We start from the raw sequence: 25,736 nt of genomic DNA, 5'->3' as shown, positions 1-25,736 counted from the left end.
CTTCGCATACTTAGGAACACTGGATAGCATTTCATCGCTTGGCTCAGGGTCTTTTAAACATTAAAATAATCAACAAAAACAAAAAAAATGTGAGAAGACGTATTTATGTCAGAGAGCTGAAACTAGAAGCCAACCTTGTCTGACTTCAGCTGTGAACATGTGTATCAGTCTCTGCTCTGTCCTTCTGTGAGCGCCTCCAAAAGTGCCCCAAGTGTTGATTTCGGGGTTACACATAAATCATAGCAAGTGGGTGAAACAGCAAAGGTGGAATCTGCAAAATATGAGGCTCAACTGTGTAAATATGGTTTTGCACACTGCTTTATTTTTTAACTTTTCATTATGCTAGTAAATTTTCAATATTCATTATAGGTTCTTCAAATATTTTATAATGATTGAATTAATAAATAAATCAATAAATTTTGCTAAATATTCTACACTATCATAATAGGTAATCATCTTTTTAACACATCCTATATAATAAAAGCCTAATATACTAAGTGTCCGGTCGTCTGGTCATCAGTTCAACCAATCAAAGTGTAATATACTAATGATATACTAAGGCTGCTCAACCGCTTGCTATGACGTGCACTGACCATCAGGGGTCAGACGCTCCAACCAATAGGTTAGCTTGCTGCTGGAGTCTGGCCAATCGGGACTGAGTGAGAAGAGCTGGACACACCCTGGAGCCCTCGCATGGACCCTCGCTGACTGGCCACCCTCCCGTGTCCCTCCCCAGCCCTGATCGTGCACCAGTGGGGTCTCTTGGCTTGGCCTGTGCCCTCTCACAATCTGGGACCCCTCAGGGGATGTCGGAGGGCCAGTTTTGGCCCGGTCCCGCAGGCCAGGCTGAGGGACTCCACTGGTGCATGAATTTGTGCACTGGGCCTCTATTAAAAGATAAGTCATTTTATTGAGTATAACCTCAAATTTTTGAAAATATCTGGGATCTTCCCAAACCCCTCCCTATTAAAGCTAAATTACATGATGGAAGCTGAAAATTGGTCCATGCCAAATAATTGAAAGATTTTTAACCTTTAGGATTGTCCAAATATGGAAATGTTGTTTTCTCTATTGAGGCCCTAAGAAAGGAAGGTAATAATGCACATTTCCCCCATAGAGTGCTATTTCCCACTTGCCTCCATTTCCTTTCTGTTTCCTTTTATTAATAGACTAGAGGCCCAATACACAAAATTCATGCATGGGTAGGGTTTCTAGGCCTGGCTGGCAATCAGGACCAATCTTTGGGTTGACCAGTGGGGTGATGGGGGCAGGGAGCCCACTGGCACCTGATTTGACCAGCCTGGTGCCACCAGCTTGCCAGCCCTGGCCCCCGCTGCCACCGCCATTGGTCGCCTCCCTCTGCGGGGTGCTGGCAGGGCCATTGGGGGGCCCCCACTGGCATCCGCCTTGGCTGGCCTGGGGCCTGCGGGCTGGGGGCAGCTCCACTGGTCATTTAGCTGTTCAGTTGATTTGCATATTAGGCTTTTATTATATAGGATTTGAGTTGTAATTGATCGAGTGATGTGTATATTGCTGTTTCTCACCAACTGTTCCTACTGTTCCTCACCAACTGTTTATATTGTTCACTGCTGAGACATAACTCTTTTAACTGATTTTATCTCTCCTAGGTGTTGGACTGAATGATGGACAGTGGCATTCCGTTTCCTTATCTGCCAGGAGGAATCACCTGAGTGTGGTGGTGGATGGCCAGGTGGCCTCTGCTGCTGCCTCCCTGGGGCCTGAGCAGGTTTATTCAGGTGGCACCTATTATTTTGGAGGTAAGAGAAGAGGTTGGGCTCGTGGGCAATTGAACCATATTTGCAGTTACTAGCCCTGTGTCTTGGTGATGTCATCATGTTTCACCTCATGTCAATGCTATGGAATAATGTCTCATTTTCTTTGAACATGGAAATGTTGAGTGGATCAAGATGACAAACTATGACCTAAAATTTTCTTCGAGGTGAACTTACTTATATTTACAGTTTCTACAATGAGATTGATTGAAATTAGGCCACCCTCTTCAGTTCTTACTTTATTTTTTTAAACTTTTTAAACAAAATAATATATTTTTATTTATTTCAGAGAGGAAGGGAGAGGGAGAGAGAGATAGAAACATCAATTATGATGAGAGAGAATCATTTGAGCTGCTGCTTCTTGCATGCCCACTGGGGATTGAGCGTGCAACCCAGGCATGTGTCCTTGACCAGAATCGAACCCGGGACCTCCTGGTTCAATCACTTGAGCCATGCTGGCTGAGCTTCAGTTCTTACTTTTAAACTTCGTTATATTTTTCTAATGTTAAATGTTCCTTATATGTCATTTTCTGCAGTATTTTCCTGATTGTGCCTCTTAGCATCTTCAGAGCATCCTTATTGCGTTTCTACTGCCCAGTACAGAAGGGCAATGTTATGCCAATGGACAAAATAATCTAACATAATTAGTTATAGAAACCTCTTCTCAATGCTAAGTAATAATGCAATAACTGATACACTTGGTGAAATTCGGGCATTAGCCTTCAACGCCAGGCCATATCTCTCAGAGAACAAAAACAAATGAAGCATTTACTTGTCCAGTGGATGTTTGATTGAACTAAAAACTTGAAAAGGAAAGCTTGGAAATGGAAATACATCTTTAGCACTGAATATTAAATAAAATTTTATTTTCCATTAGAAAGGTAAAGTTGTAAAACTATTAGTAAGGCTTATTTCTAACATGACTGGAGGTGTGTGTTTTTTTTTTCTTGTTGTTATTTTAAATTTTAATTGTTACATCAGTCTAGAATCACTCTTGAGTTTGGTGGAAAGCCCAATCTTTATTATATATAGATAAAATACAAATTCCATTCTGAGAATTGACAGTAAGCCTGAATCATTCATCTGATCTTAAGAACAAACAAAACCCCTACATGATCTATTACTGTGAAAGGCAGCATACTGCCAACAATCTTAAAAGATATAATTTCTTCCTTTAGTAAGATTTGTATATTTCTGAACCAAGTTGTTTATAAAACCTGATGGGATATATGATTGATTATCTGGTAATCCATAGGAACATATTCCTTTAAGAGATGGTAAAATACGTACACCAACTTAACCAACAGCTTTTACTTCAAAGAAAAAGATTTAGAAGCACTAACAGAGATAAAGAGAAAAAGAACAAGCATATTATCAAATGTTGCAAAAAAAAAAAAGATAAAAGTAATAGGCTGGATGAAGTGTAAATCATGAAAATGGAATCATCATTCTTAAAGTATTTTACGTCCATGTTCAGATTTAACAATGCCTACCTATTTCTTTTGTAGGAGATTTCTATTGTTTTTATTCATACCCATAATATTTTATAGTGAAATAGATCACATGTGCACTCCGGTTGCTTTTGTTGTGATGCATATGATATACACCATTATATTTAAATAAACTTTGTGAATAGTTTTAGATTTACTGAAAAGTTGCAAAGATGTACAGGGACTTCCCATAGGCCCACACCCAGTTTCCTCTGTTGTTCACATCTTACATGATATATACAATTTAAAGGCTCCTGGTTATTTTTTTTTTTTTAAAAAAAAACATACACATCTACACATGCATTTCCCAGCTTAAGGAAGATAATATCACCAAACACCCATTTGTCCTTCCAGTATCATATCCTTTCATGTCTTAAATTTGGGGTTTATTCTTTCCCTCCTGATCTTTATGATTTGACATCTATTAAGATGTTTCTGAATTTTTGAAGAATGCACTGTGGAAGCTTCCATAGTAGAATTCTAACTTTGGCACTTTAAAAAGATCACCAATCTTAAGTTTACTTAGGTATCTCTGTTTATTCAGTCATCTTCTCCATCGGTTCCCTTCAGTACCGGAATATGTTTGATCCTGGCATGAAGTTCTAGTCACTAAATACATCCCCTGCCAACTCCAGGGCTCCCCAGCATTTCCAGGGCTGGGAGCGAGGGCTTCTGCTGCTGACCTCCTCCTCCCAGCCTGGTGCCTCCAGGACTTGCTAGAGGCAGTCCATTCCTCTGGGAGCCCGCTTAGGGCTTTGGGCTGGGAATTCTGGATGTGGACTGGACAGTTGCAGTTAGGAGAAGGGCCTGAGTAGGCACATCGCCTTACTTGGTGAGGCCTCTTGGGGCCATGAGCAGAAGCATGGTTGGATGAAGGCTACACGAGGTCCTCAAAAGTGCAGGACAGGCAGGCATAGGGCCCTGATTGCCTGATGGTACTGGCAATGGGGTGACCAGACCTCCCCAGGATTAGCACTGAAAGCTGAGTCCTGGGAACACCCCCAGGGAAAACTGTGAGGGATGTTCACCCAGAAAACCTTCTGGTCTGTGTAGATGAGAGTTCCCTTTATCACTAGGCTGTCTTCTGTAGGTGGAAGGTTTTTCTTAGGTACTTAATTCTTCAGCCAGTTTATCTTCAAGTAAATAAATATCCCATGTTCTGACACACGTCCCATCAGTACTCCCTTGCTTGTCTTTAAATTCAATGGCAAGCTTACAATTCTCTTAGCAGCAAATGGTCAACCTGGCTGCAGCACCCACTGCGGAGGAGCAGTCTGCTCAGGCCGCCTGGGTGCAGCTCCGTTCTCTGTGGGTCTCGGAGCCACTGTAACTTTGGGAGAGGGGGTGGCTCCTGAACTTGCAGCCCTCGATGTGCACCACGCCAAACCCCACTATCTGCCTGTCATTTTCTACTCTGTTCGACTCCCCCCTCAACTAAATGCATGCTTTTCAAAAAATCAGACTGCATCGTGGCCAGCTTTTATCATTTATAAATGCTCAATTTTAAACCTGGGTTCTCCAGATTAATTTCTGCATATTCCCCTATGCACTCCTTGTGCTATTGACTAATACACTGTATGGCACAAGCTAGAGATACCAAACTGTGTGCAGAATTCACACATTCCTGCTTGTGTAGATCAAATGTTATCCACCCACTGATCTCGCTGCATCACCAGGAAGTCAAACCCGACATCTCACTCTGGCACAGTGACATTCAGTGATAATTTATCTGTCACCCTCAGAGGTGCTTTCACATGCTGACTGCTTCTACTAATGGATCCATCCATTAACTCGTCATTAAGTATTCCCCAGAAATCTTCATAGTTTAGAACCTTCGTTTCAGACGGGTTCAGTGCTACACTTCTCTCTGCTGTTGCATTTCATGAACTTGTGATACCTGTTATTACAGAATAATGAGACGAACCTGTCTTGAACCTTTCTTTGTTCTTAGCCTCTCTTGCTATTAAACACTGTGGCTAGGAATATAAAAGGCCTTGTGATAAGAGGGTATGCTTGCTGTAAAGTTCCATGACCTTCCCTTGTGACTGCAAGTTTTCTTAGTTTTGTTTCCTACAGGCATGTTGCGTAATTTATTTTATCCTGAAATAGTTTGAAATGTGTCAGGAAACACCACCTGGAGAAAAGGAGATTAGCAGAGCTGTTTATATTCCTGGCATATAGTGGTTGCCCCAAATATTCTTGAACTATTATCCTCTCCGTTTTTATTTTAACATCCTTAATTGCTTAATAAGTCATCGAGAAAACATACAGAGATACGGTAACCGTATCCTACACCACAGAGGTAATTTAAACACTGAAAATATAGTGCTATGCACTATAAATTGATACTCAAAGAGCTTTCATTACCTTTTCTTGATCAATTACATTTGAAACTTCACTGTCTCCATTGGTTAAAATACAACATTTCAATCTGTTTGATAACAGTTTTGAATATGAATCCGGCCTTGAATTGCCATATAATTGCATTTTGTTAGGAAAACAAAGCATTAAGGGTAAGTATCCTCAGTCAAAATATTTAGTGATACTGTACATTCCCAGGTAGGAAACTAGCTTGGATTGTACCGAATTAGGAAGTTGCTGATTCATTTCTTATTCTTTGAAATTGTAATAATGGTTGACAACCATAACGGCAAAGAAAGATTAATGAAAGATGCATAAGTATAATATATGTGTTCATACTCCATAAAATTATTTATTTCACTTGGGTAGACAAACACTTAGAACATCATTAAATTCCAGACAATAATGGTCAATATTATAGTTCTTTATTATTTAAATAATTAGGAACAGGTCTTAGATAAATGTTTAAAAAAATCAATATAAAAGAACATTCTTTTATGAGGCAAAGAATAAATAAAATCCAATTGTGAAATGTTTTTGACATTAAGCCATTATGATTTATTAAAATGCATGTATATTTGGCTCTTGTATGCATATTAAAATAAAGCATTTAATTATTTTTTGGTATTTTATTTTAAGTTAATATAACATCTTTTCCAAATAGGTAGCTTTAAATGCAAAGGTATTTCACTATTATTGATGTATTTATCTTTTCTTTCTGCAGTGCACATTTTCATTCTTTCTACTCTTTTTGTGTTCCAAAAGGCTTAAGTTCCTGTCTTTAAATTATAGACAATTTAATACTGCTGACTAATGGATTCTGTAATTAATATATGCATAATTTTAAAATTTGAATCAAGTCAGTATTCTTGCACATAATTATTAAAACAGTAGTAATTTCCTATGAATCCTATGATAATAAAGAGAAATACATTGTATGAATTGAAATTTGTAATTGAGATCAAACTAATGATAACTGCAATGGGCTTTTCTCCCTCTTTTAATAAAATAATCAAATGCCTGTTTTATTTTTTAATGAAGTATTCTATGACGCTGAATTTTTACTCATAATGGTATATCTCGGTTTTACTTTGTTTTGTGTTTATCAGGTTGTCCTGACAACAGCTTTGGATCCAAATGTAAAAATCCCCTTGGTGGATTTCAGGGATGCATGAGACGCATTTCTATCAGCAACAAAGTGGTGGATCTGATTTCAGTTCAGCAGGGGACCCTGGGGAACTTCAGTGACCTTCAGATAGACTCCTGTGGAATCACAGACAGGTAAGACCCTCTCACTCTTGTTCTTATCTGTCCATTGTCAAATGTTTGGTGGCAGATTAAAATTTATATAGAAAACAAACGTTTTGTTCTCTCCTCTTTTTCACCATCATATTTTCCATGAGAAATAGATCATTATGTTCACATTAGAAATTAAAAAAAATAAACTTTTAGTTTTATACTTCATATTTGTGATGATAAAACTTAGATAGAAAACATGTGACCATGTTGTTTGTAAGGACACATGCTACCAGTTCACGAAAGATAATGTTGATACTGCTATAATTTTAGGTGGCTATAAATGTATAAAGATATGTCATTAAACTGAATAGCTTAGGACACCCTCACAATCATTTTGATCATCTGGTACCAAGAAATCGGAGACCTGTTTGGTCAGTTTTAACCTGCCTTTTGCTCCCTGGCAGCTGAGGAGTGTTTTCACAGGCATAGAAATGGAAGTGGTTGCTATGCTCCTCATGTACCTTCAAAAAACCATTACTATCTTCTCTGCAGGGAATCTGAAAAGAAACCTGTCCCATGGAAAAGTCTGGAGCTGTAGTGTAGATCAGGGTGTAAGGCTAACCCAGTAGTTTCAGGAGGACTCCAGTACAGGGCATGGTGGTGCAAGAGTTGGGAGTTAATTGCAGAGGACAAGCAACTTTTGAATTATGACTGATAGTTAATAATTTTAAAATATCTTCAGGCATGTTCAACCTTACCCAAATGGAATGTCATGACCATTACAGATTTAAAAGAACTAAACCATGTGAGAAACTTAGCCCCTATCCTGTAGTAGTGTGCGGTATAAATTTTGAGTAAATTCTGAATTTTAAAAATAACTTTTTATTTGTATGAAACATTTTATCAACACAAACATTTATCTATTTCTATTTGACAGACCATTTAGTCCCGTGGTCGGCAAACTGTGGCTCGTGAGCCACATGCGGCTCTTTGGCCCCTTGAGTGTGGCTCTTCCACAAAATACCACGGCCTGGGCGAGTCTATTTTGAAGAAGTGACGTTAGAAGAAGTTTAAGTTTAAAAAATTTGGCTCTCAAAAGAAATTTCAATCATTGTACTGTTGATATTTGACTCTGTTGACTAATGAGTTTGCCGACCACTGATTTAGTCTATCAATGTCTATTGGTCCTGTTTTGAACATTAATACATATTGTTATGTCCATAAAAATAATTATACTCTTATTTAACAATGCATTAGAAGGGTACCATTGCTTTTCCATGAATGCATGTTTAGTTATTTAACCCAGTTTGTAGAAAAAAAGTCTTTCTATAATGAAAGGTGATATGTAAAGGGAGAATTTACACAATGAACCTCAACTGGCTTGATTTGGGCATTAAATGACAGTGAGCTTTTGCATAGTCACAACCACATCAGCTCTGAACCCTTAATCCCAGTTTTGAGGAGGCATAGAGCAAGGCTCCCTGGATCTGCTCCCTGGAGGTGGGCCTCACACACAGTCAGGGAGACCCCACTTCTAATGGGTAACAGCCATCAGAAACCAGGGGGAGGTCACCCACCCATGAATGATAGTCATGTTGACCAGCTCAGACTGCAGACACTTCTTTGAGTACAAGCAGATCCATGCTTCTCCTGGTGGTGGCTCCGGACCTGCCATTTACACCTGAACCCCAGTTGCCTGTTTTCTGGAGGTCAGACTCAGAAACAGAGTATAATTGTAGAATATATGGTTTCAATATCACACCTTAAAGGGACTTCAGAAATAGCAAATTATGCAGAGGTCTTGACTACGCTTTTTTTTTTTTTTAAAGAAATACTTTAGGGTCAGGGGAATCCTTGCAATATTAGAAAAATAGCAAAAATGAAAGTAACTTTTACATTTGTATACCTTTTAAATTCCCAAATGTGTCATTCTCTTATACTCATTTTATAACCATCCTTTAGTATCTGTGGGAGGATTGGTTCTAATACCTCTGCAGGTACAAAATCTGTGGATAATCGAGTTCCTTATATACAATGGCATGATGTTTGTATATGACCTATGCGGTCCTCCCCTATGCTTTAAATCATCTCTGCATTACTTATAATAGCTAATACTATGTAAATGATATGTAAAATAGCTGGTATACTGTATAATTTAGGGAATGATGACAAGAAAGAAAGTCTGTATATGTTCAATACAGATGCAATCATTGTAGGCCTAACTAACTACCTAGCACATGTCAGCAACAAGGTAACTCCCCCGTACCCCCCAATATTTTCTATCCCTGTTGGTTGAATCCACAGATGCAGAACTGTTAGATACAGAGGGCTGATTATAGTCATTTATTTTGGTCTTACATGCTATACCTATTGACATAGCTTCCAAAGCATTATTAAATAGAGTCTTTTAAAAATAAATCTGTATACTAGCTCTATGCTAAGCACTTAACATGAATTACTATTTATTTATTTATTATTTTAGAAGTTTTATTGAAATAGGAAAGGGAGAAATGGGAAAGGAATACGGTAGAAAGAAAAGTAATTTGGCAAAGTGTCAAATATATTTTCCAGTATTTTTCAAATAGGCATCTAGATTCTAAGTCTTTAAATATCTCTGAGGAGCAGTTGAGATGAGAAATAAGAATAAATGTTTGGAAACAATGAATGCAAGACATGATTATTTTTTTAAATTGCAAAATACAAGGTGTAATGAAGTCAGTAAAATCATTCATATCCTCATTGCCAGCCATTCATTGTTATACAAATATTTTGCATAATTACCTTCACATGCACACACAATAAAAAACAAAATGCAGGATAAAAAAGCTATTTCTATTCCAGTAATTGTTTATATTAATATGTATTCATTTATCATAAATGCATCTACAATTACTTGAAAGAGTATTATATATATCTGTGATTATGTTATTCAATTCACAACTAAGTCTCAATTTTATAAGTTTATATGTGTTTAATATAACTTCTCCCTGAATTAGTATTTAAATTTGTATGTGTGTGAATGTCTGTGTTTAAAGAAGGTATGTGTGCATAGGGTATGGGAATGTGTATGGGAATGACCTTATAACGGTGTGTGAGTGTGTATGGATGGTGTGTACCTGTGCGAATGTGTGCTTGTGTGTGTGCATGTGTATGGGCTAATGTGTGAAGATTGTGTGGGTAATTTGTGTAAGGATATAAGGAGCTTTTGGGTATGTCAGTGACTTTATGAATGTGTACGTATGTGTGAGATTATGCAATGACTATGTTCTAAAATTAATTTTAAATTAATTAATATGTATTTAAATTAATCCTCATAAAAACCCTTATAACCTGTCCTTAATTGTATTTATTTCTTACAAATATGGGCAAAGATGCTCAGAGAGATTGGCTAAGATGGCATGGCTGGGAGGCAGAGCCCAGCATCAACTCTGAGCCTTCTGGCTCTGGGAAAGTCCCTCTGAACTGTCTTATCTGCCAGGCCGTACACCCGCCTCGGTGCACATTAACATGCATTGTGGTTAATGTGTAGTTGATGTATAATAAATGCAAAATTTAATGGTTTAATAAATTGCAATGAAAAACAAACAGGAACATTAAAATATATTTAACAATTTGACAGGAATTAAAACAATGTTGCTTTTTTTTTTACTGTAACTAAGTTGGATCAAATCTACACATAATGGTGTACATGCATTTATATATGTGCTTATGCTCATATTATATAGTCTGTCAGACATGTGCACACATGTGCTCACCACACACATATCCCAAAGCTCTCTACCATGCACAACCCTATGTCTACATGCTCCTTATACAAACATTCACATATCTCATCACACATTAACCCATATATACACACACTCATATACAAGTACACTATCTCTTGCACACACAATCTTTACACACTCACTTATAAACTCATAAGATCATTCCCACACTTACTACACACACACACATCTTCCTTATACACACCCACACATAAACACACCCACACTTGTCCACAAACCCTCCCCTTGTCCTCTGTGGAAATGCAGTGGAGGTGGCCCTAAGCCCAGGGAGTCTGGGAGGGGATGATCTAGGGGTGTGGGCAGAACTGCAGAGGGAGCTGCGGCCATGTCCCATGACCATGTCCCCATATCTTGGCAGAAACACAAGTGGGCTGAGGCAGCAGGTGACAGTTGTTAGGGAATAAATACTAACTAAATTGCTTGGACCTAAAGCACTTCTTAAACAAAAGAATTAGATATATTTTGACATTATATTTTTAAGACTATCTGCTGATTGAGGAAGGCCACCATTGAATTCAGGTGGTTACCATTATCGTAGGACCCATAGGCACCTATCTATTCAATTTTCCTAAATGTGGTCATGTTATATAGATTTTTACTTCAATATCATTATTTCTAGCCATGTTTTACATTGTATCAGAGTGTTTTGAAATTTTTATTGGAATAGACAGGGAATCAGGGTAAACCAAAACTGTACACATCACTTCAGTTTGGGGAATGTTGATGTATGTACATAGTTTGTTCAAGTTCACCAGCCAGGCAGGTAATGATGGAAAAGTCTAAGGAAAAGGCTAAAGAAAATGGGTTGATGGGTTGTTTTATTTTGTATTGGAATGATTGGTGAGGAGAAAAGTGTGCAACACAATTGTTAGAACTTTTACTGAGAAATAGTACTTCACTAAACAATGTGATTTGCTATAGATTATAACTAGTAGTCAAACAGAACTACTCTATGATGAATTGAAATAAAATCCACAATCCAGTGTTTCACTTTGTAGTTAAAAAATGTGAAAAGTCGCGTCAGACTAACATTCAAGGAAAATGGATCTGAATCTTTCATTAGCAGATCAATTAGAAATAACACATGCATAACAATAATTAAAGATTCATTCTTTAGAAATTTAGCTTGGCAACTGCCCCCTTTTAGATACGGTTTGAGGTCTGCTAAGGATTAGATTGCTTTGTCCTCTTCTGATGACCAGCTAGGATTGTTATTGTTATAATTTTCAAAAATGTTCCTTTTCTAGGTTGTTACTGATTTGAAATGCTTAAGATATTAAATACATAGCAACACATTCTTTGAATGGATTCCCGTGAATCTATAAAAATGATAAAATATATGTAAACTTAATTGGCAGGGAAAAATACTCATTATTTTTGAATTTTTAGAAGGCAGGTTGTAAAATAACATGAATGTTATGATTATACACACATATACATACACATAAATAATGCATATATATACACAAACACATAACATGTATGTTTACAGTGGTAATTTTTATGCGTTGAGATTGTAAATGATATTTCTTTTCTAATGTTTCCTGAATTGTTTGATTTCTATACATTGGATATATACTTTTTATCAAGAATAATCAATAATGTTATTTTCAGTTAAAGTTGGAAAAATCCTATAAGCAAAACCTGAAGTTCGCATCCTCAGTTTTAATAAAGGAGATGGCAGAAATGCTATCATAAATACATTCTTGGCAGGTTTTGTGGTTTATTTTTTAAATCTGGGATGAATGAGAACATTTAAAAGTCTTGGACACAATGCATCATTCAGTAATTTTTTTTCACTGTATCCTAAGCCAAAAGATATACCTACTACTTTCACTTAAAAAGCATTTTGTGTCCAAACAACTTCATAAGTATTTCTGTCCTAACAATTTATTAACTCTTTGAAAAAGTCACTTATATACATATATATTTTAGTATTTTTCTTTTTAATTAAAAACGTTTAATTGAAAACAGTGGATTGCTTGGTAATTTCACATGTTTACTGTTGGGTACTGTACAGCTTTTCAAAGCCTGGGATCAGATCAGACACTGCCACTCTCACTCCTTGTTCAATATTGATTTCATGTGATTCTTATTTTTTTTCAACTACTAAAGGTTCAGCTTCTCAAAGAGAGGGTGTCATTAAAGGAATGTCATTAGTATCTAATATTGAAAGTGAACTGCCTCGAGCAGTAAGTCACAGGGTATTTGATAGATGTTGAGCGCGCCTGTCTTTCTCTTTTTTAAAAAAATCTTTATTGTTGAAAGTGTTACATGTCCCCTTTTCCCCCCATTGACCTCTCCCATCCCGCCCCCACTCCCCACCCCAGGCCTTCACCACCCTTTTGTCTGTGTCCATGGGTTATGCATATATGCGTGCAAGGTCTTTGGTTGACCTCTTCCTACCCACCCACCCTCCCCCACCTTCCGTCTGTGGTTTGACAGTCTGTTCAATGCTTCTATGTATGCCTGTCTTTCTCTTGGACATTTGAATATCCTGGGAGCCCCTGACACAGTGTTTGGAATCTGCCTATACCATATACCTTCCACATTCCCGAATGTAGACACAAGTGAATAAAGATGTCCCTCCCTCCTACTTCCTTCTCTTTTTCCTTTACTTTTTCTTCCTTTAAATAATCAGTGTAGTACATCAGTATGATTAAATGTTATTTTATGTAAGCTGTTGATATTTCTGGCAACATATTGAATTGGTTATAATGTCACTTAGGTGGAAAGAAAGGGCTCGGATAGAGTAAGACATGTTGAAAAGTAAGTAACCACAACTGCCCGAGAATTGGTTGAAATTTGATGAATTCATTGATCTAAGGTTGAGTTCTGGGATGAAAGTGCTTTAATGACAGATGGAGTAACCATTAGTCATGTTAAATTTACTTTTCATGTTACGGTTCACATTCTCCTTTCACAGGACCATGTGATCAGTGTTCTGTATCTCAGAGTGAAAAATAGTGACTGTGTCTGCACCTTCTTTTAGGTGTTTGCCCAACTACTGTGAGCACGGTGGGGAGTGTTCCCAATCCTGGAACACCTTTCATTGCAATTGTGCCAACACGGGTTACACGGGAGCCACCTGCCACAACTGTAAGCCGGACACACCTCTTCTTCTTGCCTCTGTTCTGATTTCCTCCTTCCATCTCCCTTTTCATTGCTGTGTGTATATATGCCCATGTATGTGCAACCATGTATTGGAAGGCACACACCTGAGTTTTAGCATCCAGTCGATTTCTAGTTGTCCCAGATCATTTCATTCTGATTGCCACCTTAGTAAGTGTGTACTATTATTATCCCTAATTTACTCCTGAGGTGACCAGGAGAGATTAATCACCTTACCTGAGGCATCTTAAAGAGGTGAGCCACAGCGCGGATGTGAACGCCTGCCTGGGATCACAACCAATACTCTTTTCCTGTATCATAAGCCATGCATTTGTTCTGATGAAACGTCTGTGTGTGTGGAGAGACTCATGCCATTCTGTCATCCAGTTTTTTGGTGCATATGATGAGGATACCCAAGGGCGCTATTCACAGTCACCAGCCTCACCCGTCTTGGTCTCTTCACTGGGCGCTATTTTGGACTCCGGCCAGAGTTGAGATCAGAAGCCTGGACTTCCAGCCCCGGGGGCTCTGCAAGGGGATGCTCAGAGGTCGTGTTCAGGGCTGCAGCTGGGTCGTTCCTAGGCATCACCTTACCTAGGCTTTCTAAGATCTAAGATCATGAAGAATGCTTGCTGTCCCTGAAGTCACATCTCACTGGAACCAGAGGCCAAAATTCTCCACCCAGCTCACCCAGCTAGTGAAGGGACAGTCTGTGTTAATTTTCATATCCTCCATCATCCCATGGTAGTAACTAACTCAACACAGAAAGTCAATTGAGTGTATTTTGATGGACTCATTATTTGTCTATAATTATTATCAGTGACTGAATTTATTATTATTTTTTATTTGTATTGATTTTAAAGAGGGAGAGATAGAAACATCAACGATGAGAGAGAATCATTGATCAGCTGCCTCCTACACACCTCCTACTGGGGATCAAGCTTAAAACCAGGCATGTGCCTTGACCGGGACTCGAACCGTGACCTCCTGCTTCATAGGTTGACACTCAACCACTAAGCCACACCAGCCGGGCATCAGTGACTGAATTTAAATACAAACCCAAACAGCTCTGAGGATAAAAGCCAGATGATAAATAAATAAGATATTTTCATCTGTGGCCCACAATTTGACCCAATTATTGAGTTATTGAGTTATTAGGTTCTTGAGCAAATAGTCTAAATGAAGGTTTGGTTTTTTAGTGTTTTTTTTGTTTTGTTTTGTTTTTTGCTAATAACCATTCTGAGAAATGGGGCTAGGATGACAAGTTGTTTACTGGTTATTGTGAAGCCATCACTATCTTTAGCATGAGTAGAAGGAGGTAAAGGGATAGTCTTTTAAAACTTCTTATTAGAAAATGTGACTGGAAAGCAATCCATGCTTCTATTTTCATCTCTGTAATATATAATAGGAAAAAATAAAACCATCAGACTGTGGAGGAATTGAGAAGTAATTTTGCATGATTATCTGAAATTTTGTAACACTGAGCAAATTAGTTACATTATTTCATATTGTCTAAAACTCATTAACATAATTTTCAAAAATTTAGAATAGATTAGGGAAGGACATTCAGGGGATGATTTATTTCTCATTTCACAGAATAAGAAGCTTGATGGAAATTATCAGTACATTTGGCCAAGTGTTCAGTGAGATTGTGCGATATATACAGGTGATAATATCAAACCTTGTACACGGAAACTATATAATTGTATAATGAAAAACATCCTATTACGGATCAAAATACATTGCATCCACTTGGGGACATATTTCATATAAGTATTTCTTCTGCTTTGAATTTTAATTATCTTGATTTCTCATTACAGAGTATTTTAGAAAGTTTCTTTTGCAAATTATTTCTTAAATTACTGATGAGGAGCTTTATAAATCATATTTGCCTTATAAAATAGGATTTTATCTATAGATAATTTTCTGTGAGAAAGGAGAATAGTTACAACATTATTTAAAACTTTTCTATTGCTGTGGCTATCAGCAGATGATTTAAGGAGATTACACTATTGTACTTCAGATATTAGGTTATTATGGATGCTGAAAGATCCATTTAGATGGATGTCTAAAATTATACTTTAAGTGTCTTAACATTTAAGACAACTACTTTCCCTTTCGTGCTCTACCTAATGTAAAAATAAACTGAATTTTCATTTTGACTGAGTATTCTCATATTCCTTTAGTGATAAAAAAAAATGCCATAAAATACAGCCTCATTCTTCTTTTTTTCTATCTAACCTGCTTTCATCCATACCAGTTCTTTTAAAAAAGAATGAATTTTGTTTTAAAGTATGTTTTACCTTTTCTTCGGGTCAGTAATATACTTATCATTCTATTCCATTTATGATCCATTTTTTTACAGCTATCTATGAGCAGTCATGTGAAGCCTATAAGCACAGAGGAAATACTTCAGGGTTTTACTATATAGACTCAGATGGAAGTGGTCCCTTAGAACCATTTCTTCTCTATTGCAATATGACTGGTGAGTTAATCAGCTTTCATTTAATGGTAATATTTTCATGAATGCTTTAAACCTAAAATTAAAATGAAGGAAGTAGAAAGTTGACCTAATTTGCAATTTGATTGAAATGTATGTCGGTCAGTAGAACTAACATAAATCTTTAAAAATAGTTTAATAATAATGATTTAAAATGTTGTCATTATTTTCTGTGTATGTGGTGTGTGTATAGAACATCTAATAATAAATGTATTTCATTAAGTCCCAAAACAAAAAGGATAGACTTTATTCTCTGAGAAAATTGAGGCATGTAAAAGCCTTGAAAATATTTACTTTTTCATGAAGTTTATTCTTGAATTCCTTACTTACACATCCTATATAATAAAAGTGTAATATGCAAATTGACCCAACTGCAGAACGACTGGTCGCTATGACGTGCACTGACCGCTAGAGGGAAGACACTCAACGCAGGAGCTGCTCCCTTGTGGTCAGTGCACTCCCACAGGGGGAGCACTGCTCAGTCAGAAGCCGGGCTCACGGCTGGAGAGTGCAGAGGCGGTGGTAGGAGCCTCTCCCGCCTCCACTGCAGGTGGGTGGTAAGGAGCAAGGGGTCCCAGACTGCGAGAGGACGCAGGCCAGGCTGAGGGGGACACCCACCCACCCCCCGTGCATGAATCTCGTGCACCGGGCCTCTACTACTTAAATAAGAATGAATAGTCAATAGTCATGGAAATATATTTGATTAAATTCAACATCTGTTCATGATAAAAAAGAAAATAAATTACCAATAGAAGGAAATTTCCTTAATTTGTTAAAGACTACCCACAAAAATCCCTACAACATATAACACAGTTCGTGGTGAAATACTGAAAGCTTTACCCTGTTACCAGTATTCACACAAGGAAGCCTGCTGTTATCACTGTTCTTCATTGTATTGGAGGTCCTAGTCAGTGCAAGAAAGCAGGAAAAATGAATGAAAGAAGTGCTGGAAAGGAAGACCTAAGATTCACATTATTTGTAGATGACCAGGTTATGTATTGAGACTAGTCTAAATAATCTACAGGTAAACTACTAAAATTTAGGATGATTATTGGATACCAGTAATATAAAAATTAATTGATTTCTGCATACCAGCAATAAGCAATTAGAAAATGAAATTTTAGATTTATTTTAATAGCATAAAAATATTGAATACATGACAATAAATCTAATGAAAGATGTGAAGGCTTCTACATAGATAAGTATGAAATGATCTTGAGATCAACTAAAATCCTAAATAAATGGAGAAATATATATACAATTTTTATTGATTAGAGAACTCAATGTGGTATAAATATCAATTTTTCCCAAGTAGTCATTGATTCTGTGCAAACCTACATTAAAATTCCAGAAGGGTGTCTGTTTGCTGGTTCTGTAAGTGTTTAGGTGAAAATGAGCAAGCAGTTTCTAAAATCTATCAACAGATTTGAAGGAAATAGAGGATTCAAATTAATTTTGAAGAATAAAGTTGAAGAGCTCAACTCTGCCAGATATGAAGACATCTATAATAATAAAAGCATAATATGCTAATTAGACCGGATGACCTTCCAGATGAAGCAGGGATTGTGAGGAAAGCCTGGGCCCCAGGTGCCTGCCAGCTGCCAGAGGAAGCCCGGGTCCCGGGTCCCGGGTGCCAGAGGGAAGCCAGTGCCCTCAGCCGGGGGAAGGAATGCCTACTCTTGCACGAATTTCCTGCATTGGGCCTCTAGTCCAGTATGGTAGCCATTAGTAAACAAGTGCCTATTTAGATTCAAAATTAATTAAAATTAATAAAACTAAATGAATTGAAATAAATTTTACAAATTTAAATTAATTAATTAAATTAAGATCACATTAAATGTCAGTTCCTCTGTCTCACTGGTCACATTTTAACTGCTCAATAGCCACCTACTTCAACATTTCAGTAAATTTACTTTGGTTAATGCTGTGTCAGGAAGTTAGAGTTTGTGGAGCAAGACAAACAGAAAAAGGCAATGATAAATTGAAGGTTTTGGAAAGGTGGATTTACTACTTAAAAGCAGGTGGTGAATATCTGGAGTAAGAGTCTTTCAGGTGGTGGAGAGAGCAACTGGTGAGTCCTGAGAGGGGTGATGTTACCAGGTATGTTCAGAAACCAGTGAGTCCCACATGGCTGGAATATGGCGAGTTATCAAGAGTAGAGGAGGAGAGTAGAAGAACCAGGTTGGGCGGGGCAGGAGGGGAAGAATCATGGGGTCCAGACAATTTTGTAAGGTCTCCGGTCTTACTCTGAATGAGATGAGAAATTGGAGAGTTTTAAGCAATGGTGGATGCAATATGATTTCCTTTAATAGGATTAGTAGCCATTTTATACACACACACACACACACACACACACACACACACACATACACACATTAGAGGCCCGGTGCATGAATTCGTGCATGGGTGGGGTCCGGCCAGCCTGGCTAGGGGGAGGGGACATGGACGGTTGGCCGGCCTGCCTGCTGGTCGAACTCCTGGTTGAGTGGACAATTTGCATATTAGCCTTTTATTATATAAGATATACACTGAGTGGCCAGATTATTATGCATTCAGAGATCATAATAACCTGGCCACTCAGTGTATATGCCATGGGTTACACACATACTAAAAATATATACAGGTGTTGGCAAAACCCCTATTTCTTTCTATATCAGTCAATATCTGTCTGTCTATCTATCATCTATCTATCAAAGGAGTTAAGGAACCTGTTTGGAGACAGTTCAAGAAATGCAGGAATACAGGCAAGAGCAGGTGATGGAGGCTTGTGCTGGATAACAACAAGGCAGATGAGGGAAGGAGGTTCCATTTTCTCTTTGTACGTGTGAAGTGTGGGAACACAAAAGAAGTGAAAAACAACACCACATTTGAGTTGCCATCATTTGGGATGTAGTCAGAAAAAGTTTAAGGGGAAACTCGGGAGCTCAGTGCCACACATTTGAGTTTGAGATTCTGTCACACATTCAGATGAGACACGGAGAAGGCTGTTGAACATGGGAGCCACAGTTCCTTTGTATTAATGTGTGGTTCTAAAAACTGAAGATGGAGGTGAAACCTGGGAAACAGATTTGGAGGGACATTACTCTAGAATGTGTCTAGAGATTTTTTTCATATAATGCAAACAGGTGGCTTCTATTTACTCAAACACTGGGAGCACTGTCTGTTGTGGCCCATTCTGGCTGCTCTAACAAAGTTCCAGACTGAGGAGCCTATCTATATATCTATATGTATATAAGGCTAATATGCAAAGTGTCCCCTCCGGAGTTTGACCCGGAGACCAGGAGTTTGATCGCTCACTATGACGTGCGCTGACCACCAGGGGGCAGCATGGAACAAAGGAAGGCCCTGGCCGGCAGCCAGAAGGCCCCGTTCGACCTTGATTGCAGGCCAGGCCTAGGGACCCTACCTGTTAACGAATTTCATGCACCAGGCCTCTAGTAAACAATAGAAATATATTTCTCACAGTTTTGAAGACTAGAGAGTTCAAGGTTATGGTGACAGAATAGTCGGGTGAGGGTCCTCCACTGGTGGCTCACTTCTTAATACCTTTAACCATTACAAGTTGAAAAAAACAAACAGAAAATCTCTTTTGTATGGACACTTCCCTAAACTATGTTAAAGACGGAAAATTCTTTCCTTAACTTGGGCTGGTGAACACACAACACAGCATATAGGTGATGGGTTGTGGAATTGTGCACCTGAAACCTGTATCATTTTGTTAACCAGTGTCACCCCAATAAATTCAATTAAAAAAAGAAAATTCTTTCCCAACAGAGTATCCTAACTATAGTTTTAAAATAATTGGCCAGGCCACTAGGAATCCAAGTGTCTGACACTATAGAAATATAGGGGCCCTTTTTTGCTCCACTAAAGCCGCCGCTTTATCTAAAATGAAATAGTTTTATATTCAAGAAGTGCCTCATCACACATCGCACGCGGACAGTGTTTCAGTGGGGAAAACAGGAGGAGGGCCGGAGCAGTGCTTTCCCACTTTTGTGAAAATGACAGCTTGGTGGCTTGCAGTCACCCTTGCCCGCTGCCCCGCTGCCGAGCCTCCCGGCTTTAGTTTCACTGAGTCAGGAAGTTTAGACCGAGGCGTGGGCCGCGGCTTCATTCACAAGCTCCCAGGGTGACCGTGAGATACGGGCTCCTAAGACCCTCCAGTGAGAGAGCTGGATGGTATAGTTCTCCTAACGACATTATTTTTCCTTCAGGGATTTCCAGCAGAAAGGCCTTCTTAATAGCTGTGAGAGTGAATAACTAGGATGATTCAGATGCAGCCCAGCCGATGCCGTTTTTGCTCCGGTGTGTTTTCCTGCCCCCTCGCCCGCTTTCCTGGGCGCAGCGCCTCCTACCTGCTCTCGCGGGCCACATCCCATCCATCACCCTCAGTCATTAGTGCGAAGGAACACGCGCTCTGCAACTGTGCTGCTTAAACAGCATGTTTTCCCTCCACACTGTTATCACGCTGAAAAATAGCAGCCAGCCCAAGATAAATCAAGCTCTTAATTATTCAGTTGCTTTACATACAATTTATATTATTGGAACTCTCCTCAGGGAGAGACACCAGTAGACCCAAACTGCCTTTCCAATTTTTTTTTTTTAGTGTATTTATTAAAGTTAATAGATTTTCCGCCTATTTCAGCTACCTCTTCTGATTTATTTCTCTGTGTCTCCTTAGCTGAACAACTCTCTTCGCAGTGGGTAAAGGATACTTAAAAAATAAAATAAAACCATGGCTCTTAGACAGACATAAAAAAAAAAAAAAGCATTTTAAAGATTTTGTGTAACACGTTACCAATGAGGAAACTGGTAAGATGTTATAGGCGTTTAAACAGGAACTCCAAAGAACAGACACGCATGTACATATCAGGAATAGTGAAATGAATGTGCAAATGGAGACAAAACTGGCTTCTGCCGCCGTGGAGGGGGCAGCCATCGGAACATCTCCACCAGGTGGTGTTTCCTTGTCTGTAGACGAGAACTACGTGTGAGGAAACTTGCTTTCTAAGAAAAATAATCTGACTGCCTGGGTTAGAGGGTAATTCAATGTTGCTATGGCTTGGAAGTTAGTGAATTTCTCTGGAGAGATTTCAAGGCTTCTCTCCCCCAGCAGCATTCGCTTACCTTCTGAGAGTGATACAAACACACGGGCTCGTGCCCCTCCCCTTCCTCACTTTATGGAGGGGAGAAGAGGTGCCAGCCATCCTCTGTGAGCTTCACGCCTCAGAATTTTGGGGTTCCTCTCTTGTGCAACTTTAACACATGCAGGGGCATCTGGCACTCATTGTGTGGGCTCGTGGAAAATTGGGGTGTCGAGAATGGATGCTGCTAAGGCGTTGGGAGTGAAAGGCCCCGGATCCAGAGGACTCCTGTGCCTGTTAGTATATATCTACCGTATGTCTTTATCACCATTAACTAAATCCATATATAAATAGATAAACATAGACATAATTTGCATATGGGGCAGGGTAACTTGCATGGCATCTCATATACCCTTCACAACTTCAGGCTTACGTTATTTTGGAGTTCTCCGTTTACCTATAGGTGAGTTATGGAACCTAAAGGGCAATGGAAGTCTCAGAGCCGCCACAGAATCAGATCAGGCCACCTGGAAGGTTGTTCTCCAGTCTAGACAATGCATTGTTTTTATTCATTCGTTTGTTTATTTCCTCATTTTTTATTTTTTTATATATATATATTTTATTGATTTTTTACAGAGAGGAAGAGAGAGGGATAGAGAGTTAGAAACTTCGATCAGCTGCCTCTTGCACACCCCCTACTGGGGATGTGCCCGCAACCAAGGTACATGCCCTTGACAGGAATCGAACCTGGAACCCTTTAGTCCGCAGGCTGACGCTTTATCCACTGAGCCAAACCGGTTTCGGCTATTTCCTCATTTTTTAAATGTCTTCTCCTGCATGCTGTGCCAAGCCCCGGTGCTGTGTGCTGCAGACTGTGTGGTTAGCACATCAGAAACTACCGCTCTTCTCTTAGAGCTCACGGCCCAGTCGAAAAGACCAACACAATAAGTCACAAAGTACTGAATTGCAAATTGTGACGGGATCGATGCCTCTTACAGCTGTAATTTCCGAATAGGTGTATGTAGAAACATCCGATAACACACTCATGTCTGAAAGAGCAGTAACGAGGCTGTAAATTAATAGCTCCGAGGGGTTCCCCTGTTAGTAAAGACGGGGAACGTGGCTGCCTGGTTCCCCTCTCCGTTGCTGGGAATCCATTGTGATGAGTTCATTGTCTCTGCCATGCCCTGGACATCTAGATTGTTTGGGTAACTTCCTGCGTTGTAGCACTTTTTATTAGAAACTAAATCCTCTTACAGGAACGATCATAATGTTGAAATTATAGAATTCAAAAGGAAACTGTTAGGAGCTGCTCTCTAATGGTTGTCCTGTGCTGAGGCCTGGAATCTCTCGCAGCAACTTAAAAGGCCTTTCGAATCATGTGTTAATTGTGACCCAGCGCTAAACTATGGGGAAGTCCTTCTCAGTGTGACCCAAAGGCTTAGCGACAAAGGTTTCAGGCAGGTTTTCTGTCCTGGCCCCTGGGCAGGGGCTCAGCACAGCCGCGCTTCTTCCTGTGCGCCTTTGATTTACCACGAGACAAGATGAATCGTTCTGCCGAACAATAAAAGCCGAGTCCAACAGAGGCGAGGCTGGCAGATTTGCCTCGTTAAAATTATAGAACTTCAGGCCTACCCCACTGCGACTGTATTTTCCAAATTTGGAGACGGAGGCTCAGGTTTCCCCTGACTTTCTTAGGGGCACAGATCCCAGCCAAGTCTGCCACTCACTGTGCTGCTGCCTGGCCATCCATAGTTAACTTCATTAGCTTACACAGCCTGTCCTCCTCAACGGAAGTGTTTCACTGAGGAAGCTCGCTAGTGAGCTGAGGCGCAAGGTAGAAATAAAAGTAACAGCTATTGTTTCAGGGGAAAATAATGATCCACACATAGATGGCAGGAAGGCTGTCAAATTTGTGTCCAATGTCATTTATTTAGCAGACTTCTCTGTTCAAACTTCTGATGACTAGGGGAGGGCTGGGGGGGAAATTTCTCTAAGTATACTTCCTTATCGTGGTTTGATGTTGAACCATGTGAATATGAATATGTTAGCTAAAAAGGGGAGGGGGGCAGTGAATGCTACCCACTGCTTTTCTCTAATTTGGACTATTTCTCTGAGTACAGAAAGATATGCGACTTAACAGCACATACATACCAGGGTTTTGACAACTTCCAATCTGTTTCTTACCTATTAAATCAGAGAACTTTTGATTAATCTGTTCCTGTGCCTGCATATATCACAGTGAATATAATATGAAGTCTTGCTGGAAAAGTCGAAGGATAGATACATTATGCCTATCTTCTGTTATAAACAATGGAGGGATTTTATTTCCTCTAAATACTTCTGCTAATCAGTATGATGGAAGTGTTTGCAGACTTTGTCAGGTGTTAATAGTGATAGCTCTACTATTTGTTGTGTTAGTTGTGTTGCTGGTGCTGAATCAGTTGTGCTCAGTTCAAAAGAGTAACTTCCTGTTGCATTGCATAATAATGCAGATCACATGATACCAAATGAATATGTCAAACTTGACTTACAACGAAATAGACATGTACTCATAATTGAATGCTGTCTGAGGAGAGAGATATATCAAGCCATAACATTTTGACTTTTTTTTGCAGGTAACATGAATAATTTTTAAAGGCTACAAAATTAATTGCTTACATTGTGTAACTCAAAATACTTTACAAATTCTGAGATGTGCTTTTTTTCACATTGTAACATCTCTGAATTCTGGGTATATCAACACTCCATAATGTTTTACAATTATAATATTTTTTTTCTTTCCTGAAGGAAAATAAAATGATGCTGCATCTTTAAAATATAGAACACCAGATTTGATTAAATGGAACATACCAGAGAAATTTAATATTTTTTACTATAAATATTGTCTGGCTAAATTATATGAAAACAAAATCACTGCAAATGCATTGCAATTGTATACATTTCAGGGAATAGGATCACTTTACTATAATTCAAAAACAATTATTTATATATTTTTTATTAAATTTTAAGAATCCATTTGTGTTGATTCTGCCTCTCAGAGAGGTTTATGACTAGAACAGTTTGACTCAGATAAAAGGTGATTTTGATTTTCTTTATTTATTTTAACTTTTGCAGACTAGTGATGGTCTCCTCTCTTTCTTCCCCCATTTCTGCATCCAAGAAACTGCATGGACCATCATCCAGCACAATGGCTCGGAGATAACAAGAGTGAGAAACACTCCCCCGGAGAACCCGTATGCTGGGTTTTTTGAGTACGTGGCCAGCCTGGAGCAACTCCAGGCCACAATCACCCGTGCGGAGCACTGCGAGCAGGAGCTGGCCTACTACTGCAAGAAGTCGCGGCTTGTAAATAGGCAAGGTGGGTAAACTGAGGCCTCTTCCCCCAACGCACCCTGCTCAGCGTGCTTTACTGCACCAGTTCCTGAGGACTCGAATTCTGCCGGGGCGGTGGTATATCACCGCTGAGAGGGTATCTCCCTCTACATTCAGCAAACATGTCACAGTCTGGAAGTCACAGAGGTTCTGTGCCTGAAGAAAAGAACAAGGTCAGTTTACACTGAGCTTTGTTCAAAGCCTTGATTGCCTTTGAGTCCTCTCCTGGCCTTAATCTGATGACTGCACAGAAAGCTTGCCAATTCAGTGTTTACCCTTCCAAAGGGCAGGCGACACGTGCAGTTTGTTTTATCGTGGAAAAGAGCTAATAAAAATATGACTTCGTTTTCGGAAAGTGACTGTTCTGTGTGACTCTTTTTCATGGACTGTTGACAGTGAGCCTCTGGGTATAATTGGAAATTAAAATAGGTGCTGCAAACCCAGTTTCTTTAGTAGCTCCAGTAGGACCATCTTAACTCTTTCCCGTGTGCTCCTTCTAATAACCAGTCTGCTCCTAAGTTCTGTTTCAGGGTTTGTGTTTTTTCCTTTTAGGGCATCTCATTATGTGAGAACATCTAGGTCCTACATTTCTGCCTTTCTCTAGTTCTTTGTGACCCAATTCTTAGTCACGGTGAGAAATTTCAACTGGCCTCCCCGCTTGGCCTTTCCATACCTTCTAACCATCTGATGTGTAATCCAAAATCCTGATCTTTTTAAAAAAATATATTTTTATTGATTTCAGAGAGGAAGGGAAAGGGAGAGAAAGATAGAAACATCAATGATGAGAGAGAACCATTGACTGGATGCCTCCTACATGCCCCTCATTGGGACGAACCCACAACCCAGCATGTCCACTGACCGGGAATCGAACCGTGACCTCCTGGTTCATACATTGACACTCAACCACTGAGCCATGCCGGCGCGGCCCAAATCCTGATTATTATGAAAAATATTAACCTTTAAGAAACACTGCTGCCACCATGACATGTTTCTAT

General features: G+C 39.1%; 1 protein-coding gene across 6 annotated transcripts in view; it reads left to right on the top strand.

The window, feature by feature from the left end:
- CNTNAP4 (contactin associated protein family member 4) overlaps nucleotides 1–25,736 on the top strand; it is a 250,813-nt gene that overhangs the window by 169,012 nt on the left and 56,065 nt on the right. For 5 of the 6 annotated variants that reach the window (XM_054710986.1, XM_054710988.1, XM_054710990.1 and 2 more), the window contains 5 exons: nucleotides 1,629–1,778; nucleotides 6,754–6,925; nucleotides 13,664–13,770; nucleotides 16,148–16,267; nucleotides 24,530–24,727. In XM_054710986.1, the coding sequence (XP_054566961.1) occupies nucleotides 1,629–1,778; nucleotides 6,754–6,925; nucleotides 13,664–13,770; nucleotides 16,148–16,267; nucleotides 24,530–24,727 (747 nt within the window). The remainder of the gene's footprint in view (nucleotides 1–1,628; nucleotides 1,779–6,753; nucleotides 6,926–13,663; nucleotides 13,771–16,147; nucleotides 16,268–24,529; nucleotides 24,728–25,736) is intronic. The other variant, XM_054710989.1, reaches the window with a different exon arrangement.

Source organism: Eptesicus fuscus, chromosome 21, assembly GCF_027574615.1.
Source record: "Eptesicus fuscus isolate TK198812 chromosome 21, DD_ASM_mEF_20220401, whole genome shotgun sequence".
Classification (NCBI taxonomy): domain Eukaryota; kingdom Metazoa; phylum Chordata; class Mammalia; order Chiroptera; family Vespertilionidae; genus Eptesicus; species Eptesicus fuscus.
Note: the sequence above shows the minus strand (reverse complement) of the source record. Positions and strands in the feature narration are given on the sequence as shown.